The 11349-nt window shown below is 42.9% G+C and overlaps 1 protein-coding gene across 2 annotated transcripts in view; it reads left to right on the top strand.

The window, feature by feature from the left end:
- Positions 1 to 11349, top strand: part of atl2 (atlastin GTPase 2) — a 14072-nt gene extending 2723 nt beyond the window's left edge. The window contains exons 2-16 of one of the 2 annotated variants that reach the window (XM_034897880.1): positions 1690 to 1856; positions 2230 to 2442; positions 4335 to 4466; positions 4572 to 4676; positions 4753 to 4803; positions 4903 to 4959; positions 5265 to 5357; positions 5664 to 5802; positions 5912 to 6039; positions 6359 to 6415; positions 6494 to 6565; positions 6845 to 7276; positions 8302 to 8316; positions 8611 to 8931; positions 9180 to 11349. In XM_034897880.1, the coding sequence (XP_034753771.1) occupies positions 1690 to 1856; positions 2230 to 2442; positions 4335 to 4466; positions 4572 to 4676; positions 4753 to 4803; positions 4903 to 4959; positions 5265 to 5357; positions 5664 to 5802; positions 5912 to 6039; positions 6359 to 6415; positions 6494 to 6565; positions 6845 to 7276; positions 8302 to 8316; positions 8611 to 8751 (1802 nt within the window). In that variant the 3' untranslated portion in view covers positions 8752 to 8931; positions 9180 to 11349. The remainder of the gene's footprint in view (positions 1 to 1689; positions 1857 to 2229; positions 2443 to 4334; positions 4467 to 4571; positions 4677 to 4752; positions 4804 to 4902; positions 4960 to 5264; positions 5358 to 5663; positions 5803 to 5911; positions 6040 to 6358; positions 6416 to 6493; positions 6566 to 6844; positions 7277 to 8301; positions 8317 to 8610; positions 8932 to 9179) is intronic. The other variant, XM_034897881.1, reaches the window with a different exon arrangement.

Here is an 11349-nt window from a genome sequence, read left to right as displayed (position 1 = left end):
AACAAATAGGCCCACTAACATCTGCTCAGTGCCTGTTATGATTCCTTGCATGCTTATTGTGTTTGTCTCTCACACACATTCTGCTGCAACACAGACTCATTGCAGTCCCAGCAGAATAGTGTCTTTGTGTGGTTCCCCTCTGTGCCACTTCATCCTGCAAAGTGCTGCTCCGGACTAGATGGGAAGCTGCACCGCCACAGACGGATAAAATCTGCAGGGCTACTTTGTGTGCCGAGCAGATTGATGTAACTGCTCCATGCTTACAGCAGCTTCTCAAACACTTGCACAGCATTGCTGCTGCCTTTGGACAACCTGCCTCTCTGCTATAGAAGCCATTCTGTCAGTGCCTAAAAAGTGTTCAATTTGGTTTCCAGCCCTATTCTTTGCCAACTGTTTTGGTAATCAATTGGTTGTTTGAGTCATTTTTTAAGACAAAAGTAAAAAATCTTTAATTCCATCTTCTTAAATGTGAATATTTTCTAGTTTCTTTTCTCCTATGAGACAGTAAACAGAATATCATGGAGTTGTGAACAAAACAATGCCACCTTGGGCTTTTGGGAAACACTGATCCACATTTTTCACCATTTTCTGACATTTTATAGACCAAACAACAAATCAATTAATCAAGAAAATATTCAACAGATTGACCCACTATGAAAGTAATTGTTAGTTGCAGCCCTAAAAATGTGGTGTTGACCGTTGCTGTTGACTGTAGACGGTCTTGATGTGTCATCCTTATAAAAGCACATTCTGGTCGTCCTTGACATAAATGACATGCATTAATGTTTAATCTATACTGCATTAGTTTTATTACTGTTTAGCTGGAGTATCCAGGGTGTGTCTTTGTCCCATCTTTTTTTCAGATGGGTAATTTTGGCTTTCTTTGCTCATCAAGGTTGAGCAATCAAACTGGAAGTAATGGGTCATGCAGGTTTACCGAAACTTGATTTGTATATGTGGTGAGAGAGGCTATGGGCCTTTATAATATTTGGATGAGTAAGGCTTGATACTTGTCCTACCTGTTCAGTGTCAGTGTTTTAGCCAAGGAAAGAGCCACTTCCAGTTTACTTCAGGGAGTGTGATCTTAATCCTTGGACTTTGAGAAATTGGGACAATTTCACCAGTTCCCCCCCAACAATAAATCGATGAATCAATGATTAATCAAATTAGCCCTAAAAATAATGCTACCAATGAAGACATGTACTAGTCTGCATGCATTGCAGTTTGGCTCAGCACAGTTGCTTATGCTGCAGTTATGGTACTGTGACAAAGGAGTCTTGCAGTTTTAGAGAAAACAGGCTTTATTTTCACAGAAACTTCAAAATGACAAAGAAGGATGTAAAAAAAGAAGAAAAAATATCCTCATAACTTACTTTTCTTGTGTCCTTTTTCCTAGCCCTTTAGGATTTTCAACACAAGGCTATTTTTGAGTTTGACCTAGATGGGTAGACCCGAGTGGATAACGGTATTTAGCCCAGCACAAAATGTTGGAGAGAGCTACAATTTCACCGGGCATTTCACTTTCTCACATAAACAAACTCATGACAATCATCTATTACTTTTTTTAATTCAAAATTTAAAATGTCTTCTTGTCACTTTACACCCATTGTCAGTACATTAACATGAAGCATGATGTTATCTTACCAGTGTAATTTAATCTCTCTCTCTACTTTGTGTGGTTATCTAAAGGCTTGAGTGGTGTAGAAGATGTCTCCATTTTCCGGCATAAGCAGAGGCCTCCTTTAGTCATGTCCGAAGACCTGGAGGATGAATTGCTCCCCAGCACTACGGCCTTAAACTCGGGCAAAAATGTTAGACTTGCCCCCTCATCAGTTGAAGAGACTCTGGAAGAAGAGGTAAAGTGTTAATGTATTTTTTACAGTATATACTATATTCCTGTCCATTCCTGTCAGCACGCATACCTTATCAAACTAAGACTTATCTAGGAGAATATTTTGTCATTCTATAAATGTTAAGGAAGAGAATATCGAAGAGTATGACAAGGTGTTTACATTTTAAAATCTTTGAATTCTAGCTGCATTTGCTGTACGTCAGGCTGCTGAATGTGGTCACCTTATTTCCTCCAGACGCTTTGTTTGCTGATCTCAGCTTCGTAAATTTCAGTTCCCTATCTCCTCCATTAGACCTGCCTCATCATCAGTGTGATCACTTAAATGCTGTCTCGATGCCTGGGAATGCCTCTGATTGATTGCAAACTCATGTCTTCAGGATGTGGTAGAGGAAGAGAAGGCCAGGCCCATCCAGGTTGTCCTGGCCAATGAGGACGAGCACAGCTTTGAGCTGGACGCTGCAGCGCTGGAGAGGATCCTGCTGCAGGATCACATCAAGGACCTAAATGTGGTGGTTGTGTCTGTGGCCGGGGCCTTCCGCAAGGGCAAGTCCTTCCTGCTGGACTTCATGCTGCGCTACATGCATAGTCAGGTGGGATAAATACTTTGTTATGTACTACAAGATGTCATGATGCTGCATCTTGATTAGAAATTTTATAATCTGGACTAGGGCTCCTGAAGACCTAAAATCTCTATTTCTCAACTGCTAACTAACTTGTTAGTCCTAACTTTGAACCAGCAAGTAGGCATATGATGGTCTCATTTACGTAGAAATGTCCTATAATGGCATAAGTTATCAACTGGTACAGAGGGATGTGAGCTCAGTAAACATTTGGTTCACACTTGTTTTGTTTACATGAGCCAGGTAAACATCAAACGGCTCATCCTTCCTCTGGGGCTTTAATATTGTGTAACATTCAGTCAGAGATTGTGTAAACAGGTGGGCTCTTTCTTCAGATGAGATTACAACCAGTACTGACGTGTGTACCCAAATGTGACGACCAAAAGTAAGTGCTTCCTGTTTTGTCTCGTACTGAGATACCTAAATAACCAGGTGATTACGACACGCAGCAAGGCGCGTGAACAAAGCAGGGTGGTTTAACTGGTCCTGGCCTTCTGGGAAGGTGAGCTTTTACTATAATAAGAGTTTGAGAACACTTATACAATATTAAATCTGTTTTTAATCCGTACAGTCTAATTTCTCTGTGTGGTTACTGACCTTTTGAAATAATGTCTCTAAATATGAATAACACTAAGTGGTACATTACATACCCAGACGCACATTTTCGAGCATGTCCATCCAACAACTGTGTGACTCGCTCTGACACACAACTAGTCCTTCAGAAGCCGCCGGGATCACCTTACACTCACTTGCGCGCACACACGAACACACACACACAAACACACACACACACACACACGTTGTTAATACACACAACCGTAAAGACGGAGCAATGTTTTCTCACAGCTGCTGGGCAGCATGAACGTGGCTATTCATGTAAGTCTGACCGGATCTGCACATGTTCACATTTTTCCCCAAACACTGATGCTATTTGTTCCGACTGTGGTTCTTTATATTCAGTTAGATGCAGAACTTCATGTTACAAATAGCAGTTGTCACTGTTGTGTGTTTTATCTGTTATTGGTTTTGGTATTATTGGACTGCAGGTATTGTGTGTTCTCAAATGACAATTATCATCTTCCTCGGTCAAAAGATCCTGGTGAGGGATTCAGGACAGATGTCATGTCGTAGAAACCAAGAATCAGTGTCCATGCATACTTTGCCTTGCAAATTAGGTATTTGCTTGTGAGGCTTGTTTATACATTTCCTATTTGTGGTCAGTGGATCTCCTCACTTAACCGCCGGAAATAAAAACAAGGGCACAATGTGTTGCTAAAATTTGACCTTTTTGTACTCTGACAAAATAAACATTAAATCTTTTGCTATGGTTTTGAGTCTCAAATTGTGCTGCAGTACCACTAGTCTTGTCACCGTGGGAGTCACATTTCATTCATAGTGTCCCAGAGTGATCTGTACTCAAGTTCAACAATAATCAACATTGCACTGGTAGATTGCATGTTAGTTATATAAGGTTCATCCCAAATGTGGCCTGACGGTGGTGTTGGATTATAGTCTAACCGGTCACTAAAATCAATGCATTTTGTCTATTAGATGTGTGAATGTACAAATCTAATTTCATTATCATTTGGACAATGGGTTTCAGTGGTAAAACAATAAAGATATAATCTGAGCCAAATGCTGGTGAACTTCAGTCCATTGACCTTTTCCTCTCCTCCCTCTTTCTCTTGTACCATTATCTCTCTATCTCCTCCCCACAATCTCTGTCTTCTCTTCCCCTCACACGTTAAGTCTTTCCTCTTAAATCCATTTGGATTTTCCCCTATTATTCCTGTATTAATCAATCTTCATTGCTTCTGTTTCCTCTCATCTTACTGTCTCTTCCCTCTTTACCTCTGCAACAGGGCAAGCCGTGGATGGGAGGGGATGATGAGCCCCTGAAAGGGTTTACCTGGAGAGGAGGCTGCGAGAGGGAGACCACGGGAATTCAGATCTGGAGCGAAGTCTTTGTGGTCGACAAGCCTGATGGCAGTAAGGTACACACTTATCAAGCAAACGATACGATAAGTAATTGTATGAGTTTGGTGAAAAAATTGCATAGGTTGGTAGTATAATTCGACTGTTTCATCTCGTCCCAACAGGTTGCAGTGCTCCTCGTTGACACTCAAGGAGCATTTGACAGCCAGTCCACCATAAAGGACTGTGCCACGGTGTTTGCCCTCAGCACAATGACCAGCTCTGTACAGGTGGGACTTTAAATGATGTCTTGTCTGGTAGTCTGCTGCTTTCCTTTCTCACAAAATGTTGTTTCTTGGATTTCAGGTCTACAATCTGTCCCAGAACATACAGGAGGATGACCTGCAGCATTTGCAGGTAGGTGTCATGTCTTCCTCTCCCTACAGGAGAAAATGGCACCAAAGTTACATTAACTCTGGTTTTCTGGTCATAATTATAATTTTTTCTCTCATGCAGCTCTTCACAGAATATGGCCGGCTGGCAATGGAAGAGATCTACCTGAAACCTTTCCAGGTACTGACTGCTTCTGTTGACTGTGTACATGCATGTAGTCCTAATGAATGAATGCCATGTACCATTAAACATGCACCTTGTCCAGAAAATCTGCCTACAGTGTGTAATATGTGGCTGCGCAGCAAGTCATGTATTTATATAATGTTAATATTATTTATTATAATTAACCTTGTCACTGAAAACAAGAAAGGTATGGACAATAGGAGTCAAAAAGTATGATTGTATTAATATAGATCACTTTATGATTTATGGGAACAAATTCTATATCTGTAATTTGTCTCTGTGATGTTGGCGGTGTGTTTCAGTCCCTGATGTTTCTGATTCGTGACTGGAGTTATCCTTATGAACACGACTACGGGCTGGAAGGAGGCAACAACTTCCTCAACAAAAGACTACAGGTGAAAATCTTATTTAAATAAAGTTGAAAATGCACATTTTGGTTTTTGTCGCGGCAGAAAATATTTTTGGACCCTGATATTTCTACACATTTTGGAAGATATTTATGCAGCAGGTCACACACTCACTGCCCCTGTCAAACACACTGCACCTTTTTTTTTCAAACATCGCCGACATATAGTACTTCTATGTCATTGTCTGTTCAGGTGTGCACAAATTTTTTGCGTGTGCGCACATTCCACACACTTTAGGAAGAAGGAAAAGTACAGACTCTCACTTTGAGAGTAAATAGTTGTCTGCTGACTCAGGTGAAACAGAACCAACACGAAGAGCTGCAGAATGTCCGGAGGCACATCCACTCCTGCTTCTCCAACATCGGCTGCTTCCTGCTGCCACATCCGGGCCTCAAGGTGGCCACCAACCCCTACTTTGACGGCAGGCTGAAAGGTGAGAAAACAGGAACATACGTGAATAATGGAAGAGCTGTAGCTAAAACATGCTGGAATGAAATGTCATGTTTCAGAGGATCATCAAGGTTTGTGCTTGTGTGTTTCAGACATTGATGATGATTTTAAGAGGGCGCTGGCAGAACTGGTGCCTCTCCTCCTGGCCCCAGACCGACTGGTGGAGAAGGAGATTGGAGGGAACAAAGTCACCTGCAGAGATCTCCTGGAGTACTTCAAGGTCCTACAGGAGTATTTTCACACTTATTTGTCATAGATCGATAAACAAAGCCTCAATTGATACTCTGCTGCCTAGTCTGCAAAAGCTTTAGGGGAAAAAAACGATACAAAATGTTTTGGGGCTTTAGCCACAGTAGACGTGTAGATGTATGAATGGTTGTTAGTTTTTTTTTAACAGCACCTGTGTGCAATACGTTTCCGAAAGTGAGTTGTAAAAAACGTTCTTACCAGGCTGTTAAATTCCTTAGTGAGCTGCCAGAATTTCAACACTATACAGGAAAAACTGGTGTGATAATCTGTATTATTGTACATTCCTGCAGGCTTACATAAAGATCTACCAAGGGGAGGAACTGCCTCACCCAAAGTCCATGCTGCAGGTTAGTTAGTCTGATCTTAAGAATGAGTCAAACGTTTCAGGTTTATTTTGAATCTCATTGTTTTCTCCTGTTTCTCAGGCGACAGCAGAAGCCAACAACCTGACTGCTGTGGCAGGAGCCAAAGACATGTACGGCAAGAACATGGAGCTGGTAAGGACATGCTTGTCTGTCACAATCACCGTGAAGTACAATCATTTCAATAGCCCAAAGGTTGCCAAAGACGAGCAGGTGTCATTGAGGGAGAGCAGGGTGTAGCCATGGTCAGAATTTGATATTGGTCACAGGAAGCTAGCAGCACACTCAACAGAATTGTAAATTTCATAATATCTAATAAAAATCCTGCAAAACGGCGCCCAATGAATATGTAAGTGGAGTTCCCTTGAGCCTTGATCCCTTCTGTCAGTCAAACTTTCTTCCTGTTATTTTCAGGTCTGCGGTGGGGACAAGCCATACATTGCCCCGGCTGACCTGGAGCGCTTCCACGAGGAGTTTCGCGAGCACTCAGTGCATTACTTCCGCTCCGTGAAGAAAATGGGCGGCGAGGAGTTCTGCCAGCGCTACCAGAGCCAGCTGGAGTCCGAGCTGGACGAGACCTACACCAACTTCTCCAAGCACAACGACGGCAAAAACATCTTCTACACAGCACGCACACCTGCCACGCTTTTCGCAGTCATGTTTGCCACATACGTGGTGTCTGGCGTGACGGGCTTCATCGGGCTGAGCACCTTAGCAGCGCTATCTAACCTGGTCATGGGCGTGGCCCTGCTTTCGCTCTGCGCCTGGGCCTATGTCAAGTATTCTGGAGAGTTTCGGGAGTTGGGAACGATGATAGATCTGGTGGCCGAGACACTCTGGGAACAGGTGGGTCGTTGATGAGGGAGTACTAAGTACGAGATTTTGGTATTAAGCTTGAGTGATATCAGCTACCTTAAAGGTCCCATGGAATGAAAAGTTCCCTTTTTATGAGGTTTTTTAACGTTGATATGAGTTCCCCCAGCCTGCCTATGGTCCCCCAGTGGCTAGAAATGGCAATAGGAGTAAACCGATCGCTGGGTATCCAGCCTTTGAAAAAACAAAAGCTCAGATGGGCCGATCTGGAATCTTGCTCCTGATGACCTCATAGGGGGCAAGGTTACCTCCCCTTTCTTGGCTTTGCCCACCCAGAGAATTTGGCCCACCCATGAGAGAGAGACATCCTGGCTTTCAAATGAGCAAAGTGGCAGTTGGTCAAGGCCACACCCAAGGCAACACCTCGCCCCCCCTCTCTCCTCCTCTAAAGCTACAGACTCAGAAATGGCACATAATAAGGAAAGCCCATTGTGGGACTGGCTCTAGTGGCTGTTATTCTGCACCAAGGCTGATTTTCAGGAAAGAGACTTCAGATAAAGATTTAGGGGACCATTAAGGTCTATATAAAAGCATCCAAAGAGCACCATGTCATGGGACCTTTAAGCTAGAACACTTCAGGTTTTTCACCAGAAAAGCTCTGGAAATTTGAAATGTCATATAACCTCGTCAAATTCAGTTTTCCTTATTAGTTGGAGTGGTGTTGCTTTTTATTTCTAGGTGATTTTAAAAGTCAGAGAAACCAGATCCATCAGTCTTTATTTCCTTCGATTCACTGCATGTTTATGACTGCCTTCACATGCTGTCATCCATCTCACACACTCTTCATCGCTTTTCACCCCCCCCCCCCCCCCCCCCCCTTCCCGGAAACTTAATCAGCCCCTACTTTTAGTCGCTTTCATTCTTTCAGTTGTTGGCCTGCAGACTCGCCACTCAGGAGCACAAATATGAAGTCAGAGGGTGTTTCTGTGTTCCTTATCTATCTGACGTCTCCCTCCTTCCTCTCCTTTTGTGTCTCTTCCTCCCTCCCTGCTTTACAGAAGACGGTCAGAAAGGTGAGCGGTGTCGGTTCCCATTTCTCTGATCTGCCTTTCCTTTTACTTTCTCCACCTTCTGCTACCAGTCTCCCTGTATTCTTTTCATCTGTTTGGTTCAACATATACCAAGTTTTCTCAGGCTTTAATCGCTCTTCTTATCTTTTTGTTACCTTTTTCTAGTTCCGCTTAATCTCTTCCCCAAATGTCTGGACCAATCTTTCTCATCTTTTATCGCTCGTGCTCCAGTGTCTGTCTTGCTGCCAGTCTTGTTTCTTGTTTTAACTCTCCCATTCCTCCCTGCTGTCCTCTCAGGTGTTTTCCAAACTTTTGGAGCCTGTCAGGAGCCGCCTGGCTTGGCCCGTCTCTCTCCTCCCTTCATTCCCATCAGGAGCCATGCTGGGACTCCGAGCTCTGTCTCCTCTCAACAACAACTACTACAAGAAGATGAACTAGCTACTGGCCGAATTTACAGACTGTTAAACCTCCTTCTGCTATCCAAACTTCCTTTGCTGGCTTCTTTTATTGTTAATGTTCAGTCCAATGGTGCTGGATTCTTACACTTTAACCCTGGACACCCTCTGAACACTGGCAGGCCAGGCTCGTCTCAGGATCTCATGGACGCCTGCCCAAATGGTTTATAATCATCTTGGATGGTTGATTTCTTTTTTCTTTGGTTTCTTTTTCAGTTGAAGCGGTTTTGTTCAGTTGTGAATCTTGGGTTTTGTTTCTGTGGTCGCCATTCTGGAGACTACATGCTGTATTTGTTTCTTCATTTTTGTTACGTTTTCCCCAACCTACTTTCTTTGTTTCTTTGTTCCCTTTTATATGTATTTGTTTTTTTGAGACACGTTAACCTGATTTTGTTCTCGTCTCTCCCGCAGGTTTTGAAGCCGCTAAGTGAACATTATATGGAAGACAACGTCAGACAGACGGTGGTTAACTCTATCAAAGCCAGCTTGACAGAGCAGAGCTCACAGCACACCAAGTTAAAGACTCACTGACGCTCTCCCTCCTCTACTCCCCCGTCATGTTCATACCCCTCCTGCCCACTCGCTCAATGTGTTCAATCCTAGAACAGTGAAACTAGTTCAACACCAAAGCTGACCCCTCTTTTATCCCCCTCCAAACGTCCATCATCACTTTGCTGGCCCTCCCTCAATATTTGCTGTTGTGGACCTGTAGGCTCGCTGTCCGTCCTGGTTTTCATCGCCCTCTAGTGCCTCAGAGCAGAAACTGCAGCTTCATGAGAGGACCGAGCAGACGAGCCGGTGGTGACGCCTCTTGCCAAAACAGGACCTAAAGGACTGTCTTCTTCTCCGGTGTGCCATGCTGTGATAGATGCGTCTCATGTTGTAGACACACACACACACACACACACACACACTTACTTACTTGCTGGTAGCAGACTGTGCTCGCTTCAGGATTGAGCTGTAATTCAGGGAAAACTGACACCGCCGTAGGCAACTGTTGTCAACCGTGGATGCAAACTGAAACACTTTTCTGTGCATTGATTATTTTGTCATACAGGCCGGAGTTCAGTTCACTTTCTCTTCAGCCAGTTTATTAAAGTTTCCTACAAGCACAAGTGATAATCAACCAATAATGACGTGATTTGTCGGGTTCATGTCTTTTTGTTAATTCAGTAAAATCAGGAATACCATTTCATTGATTCTACTGGAATGGGAGTAAATTGAAAAGCCGTCATGGACAAGCTGCCAAAGTTCCTCCCTGGTGAATTGATCAATCTTCTTGTACAAATCTGAACTGGAAATCAATCCAAACTGTATTTTTCCTTCTTTTGACACCATCAGTTCACTTGGCTGTCTCCCATTCATTTAGTATAGTTAATCAAACTCTGGCCTCAGGTTGCTTCTACACAGCTGTACGTATTCTTTCCCTTTAATGTTTTGTGATTGTAATCCTGAAGAGAACTGTAGGAAGCCTCAAGCCTCTCAGCTGATTTTGACATGTTTTTAATTTTAGGACCGACGTGTTTTTATCTGGCCTTGGGCGTCTCGTAGCGGACCTGCCGGTGTTTGGCCCTCTGCATGGTGTTAGAAGCTACTGTGTTGTAGCATTAAGCTAGCTAAGAGCGTTTTAGAGTCCAAGCCTCCGTAGTTGCCGGGGAGGATGGTCTGTCATTTTGAACCATTTTGTCTTCCGCCGCGTTTTTATGAAGGGCACACTAGCCTTGGATGTTTCCCCTCACATGTTTAGGTCCTTGATTCTTTCACTTTTGGGGAGTTAGGTTTTTTTTTAAGCTTAAACTCCTATTACACCTTTTAAGGAATAGTTTGACATGTTGGAAAATATTTTGTTTCTTAAGTGTTGGTGAAACGAATCATAGAAATGACATCAGTTTTATTCTCAGAAAAACTGAGTAAGCAGATCTCCCAAAATCAGTTTCTTTATCTGACCAGACATGATTGTATTGACTGGCTTTTTACTGTTCCTTCTCTAGAGTTGGATACATCTGAGTCACTCTGTGGACCATTTCTCCGTCAGAGCTGGGTCTCCTGAAAGCAGCTTGATAAAATGTGGTTACTTCACAATAGAGACCTGATGGAATGGTATTAAATTGACTGAAACCTGCCCCCCCCCCCCCCCCCCCTTTATATTTCTCACAGCTGCTCTTCTGTGGGAGCTCTTTTTTATTGATTCCATCCACATTTCTCACCTCAATCGCCAGTCTCATCGTGTACAGCCTCTCTCTCTTTCTGTGTTCACATATTACAAATCGGGCATGTATGTTGGATTAAATATTTAAATAAACTTTGTATACATTTTATAGAGAATTAGTTGACAATGGCTTTTTTTATCAACTTAACAGTCTGTGGTTTAAGAATAGGTTGCTGCTTTAGGGCTCACACTAGTTAAATCTCCTTTTGATGAGGACGGACGTTAGAGACGTGGTGTGAATATTTAGATTCTGATAAGAAAATCATTTGTGACGAGTGGGTTGGAGACGATGTCTGTCTGCCTTTTAAAGATATCTCCGGTAATTTATTTTTGAATCAAATGTTTACCTTAAGAATAAATCCTGAATTCAAT

The sequence above is a fragment of the Etheostoma cragini genome, chromosome 17, assembly GCF_013103735.1.
Source record: "Etheostoma cragini isolate CJK2018 chromosome 17, CSU_Ecrag_1.0, whole genome shotgun sequence".
Taxonomy (NCBI): domain Eukaryota; kingdom Metazoa; phylum Chordata; class Actinopteri; order Perciformes; family Percidae; genus Etheostoma; species Etheostoma cragini.
This window is presented reverse-complemented; position numbering and strand designations above follow the sequence as displayed.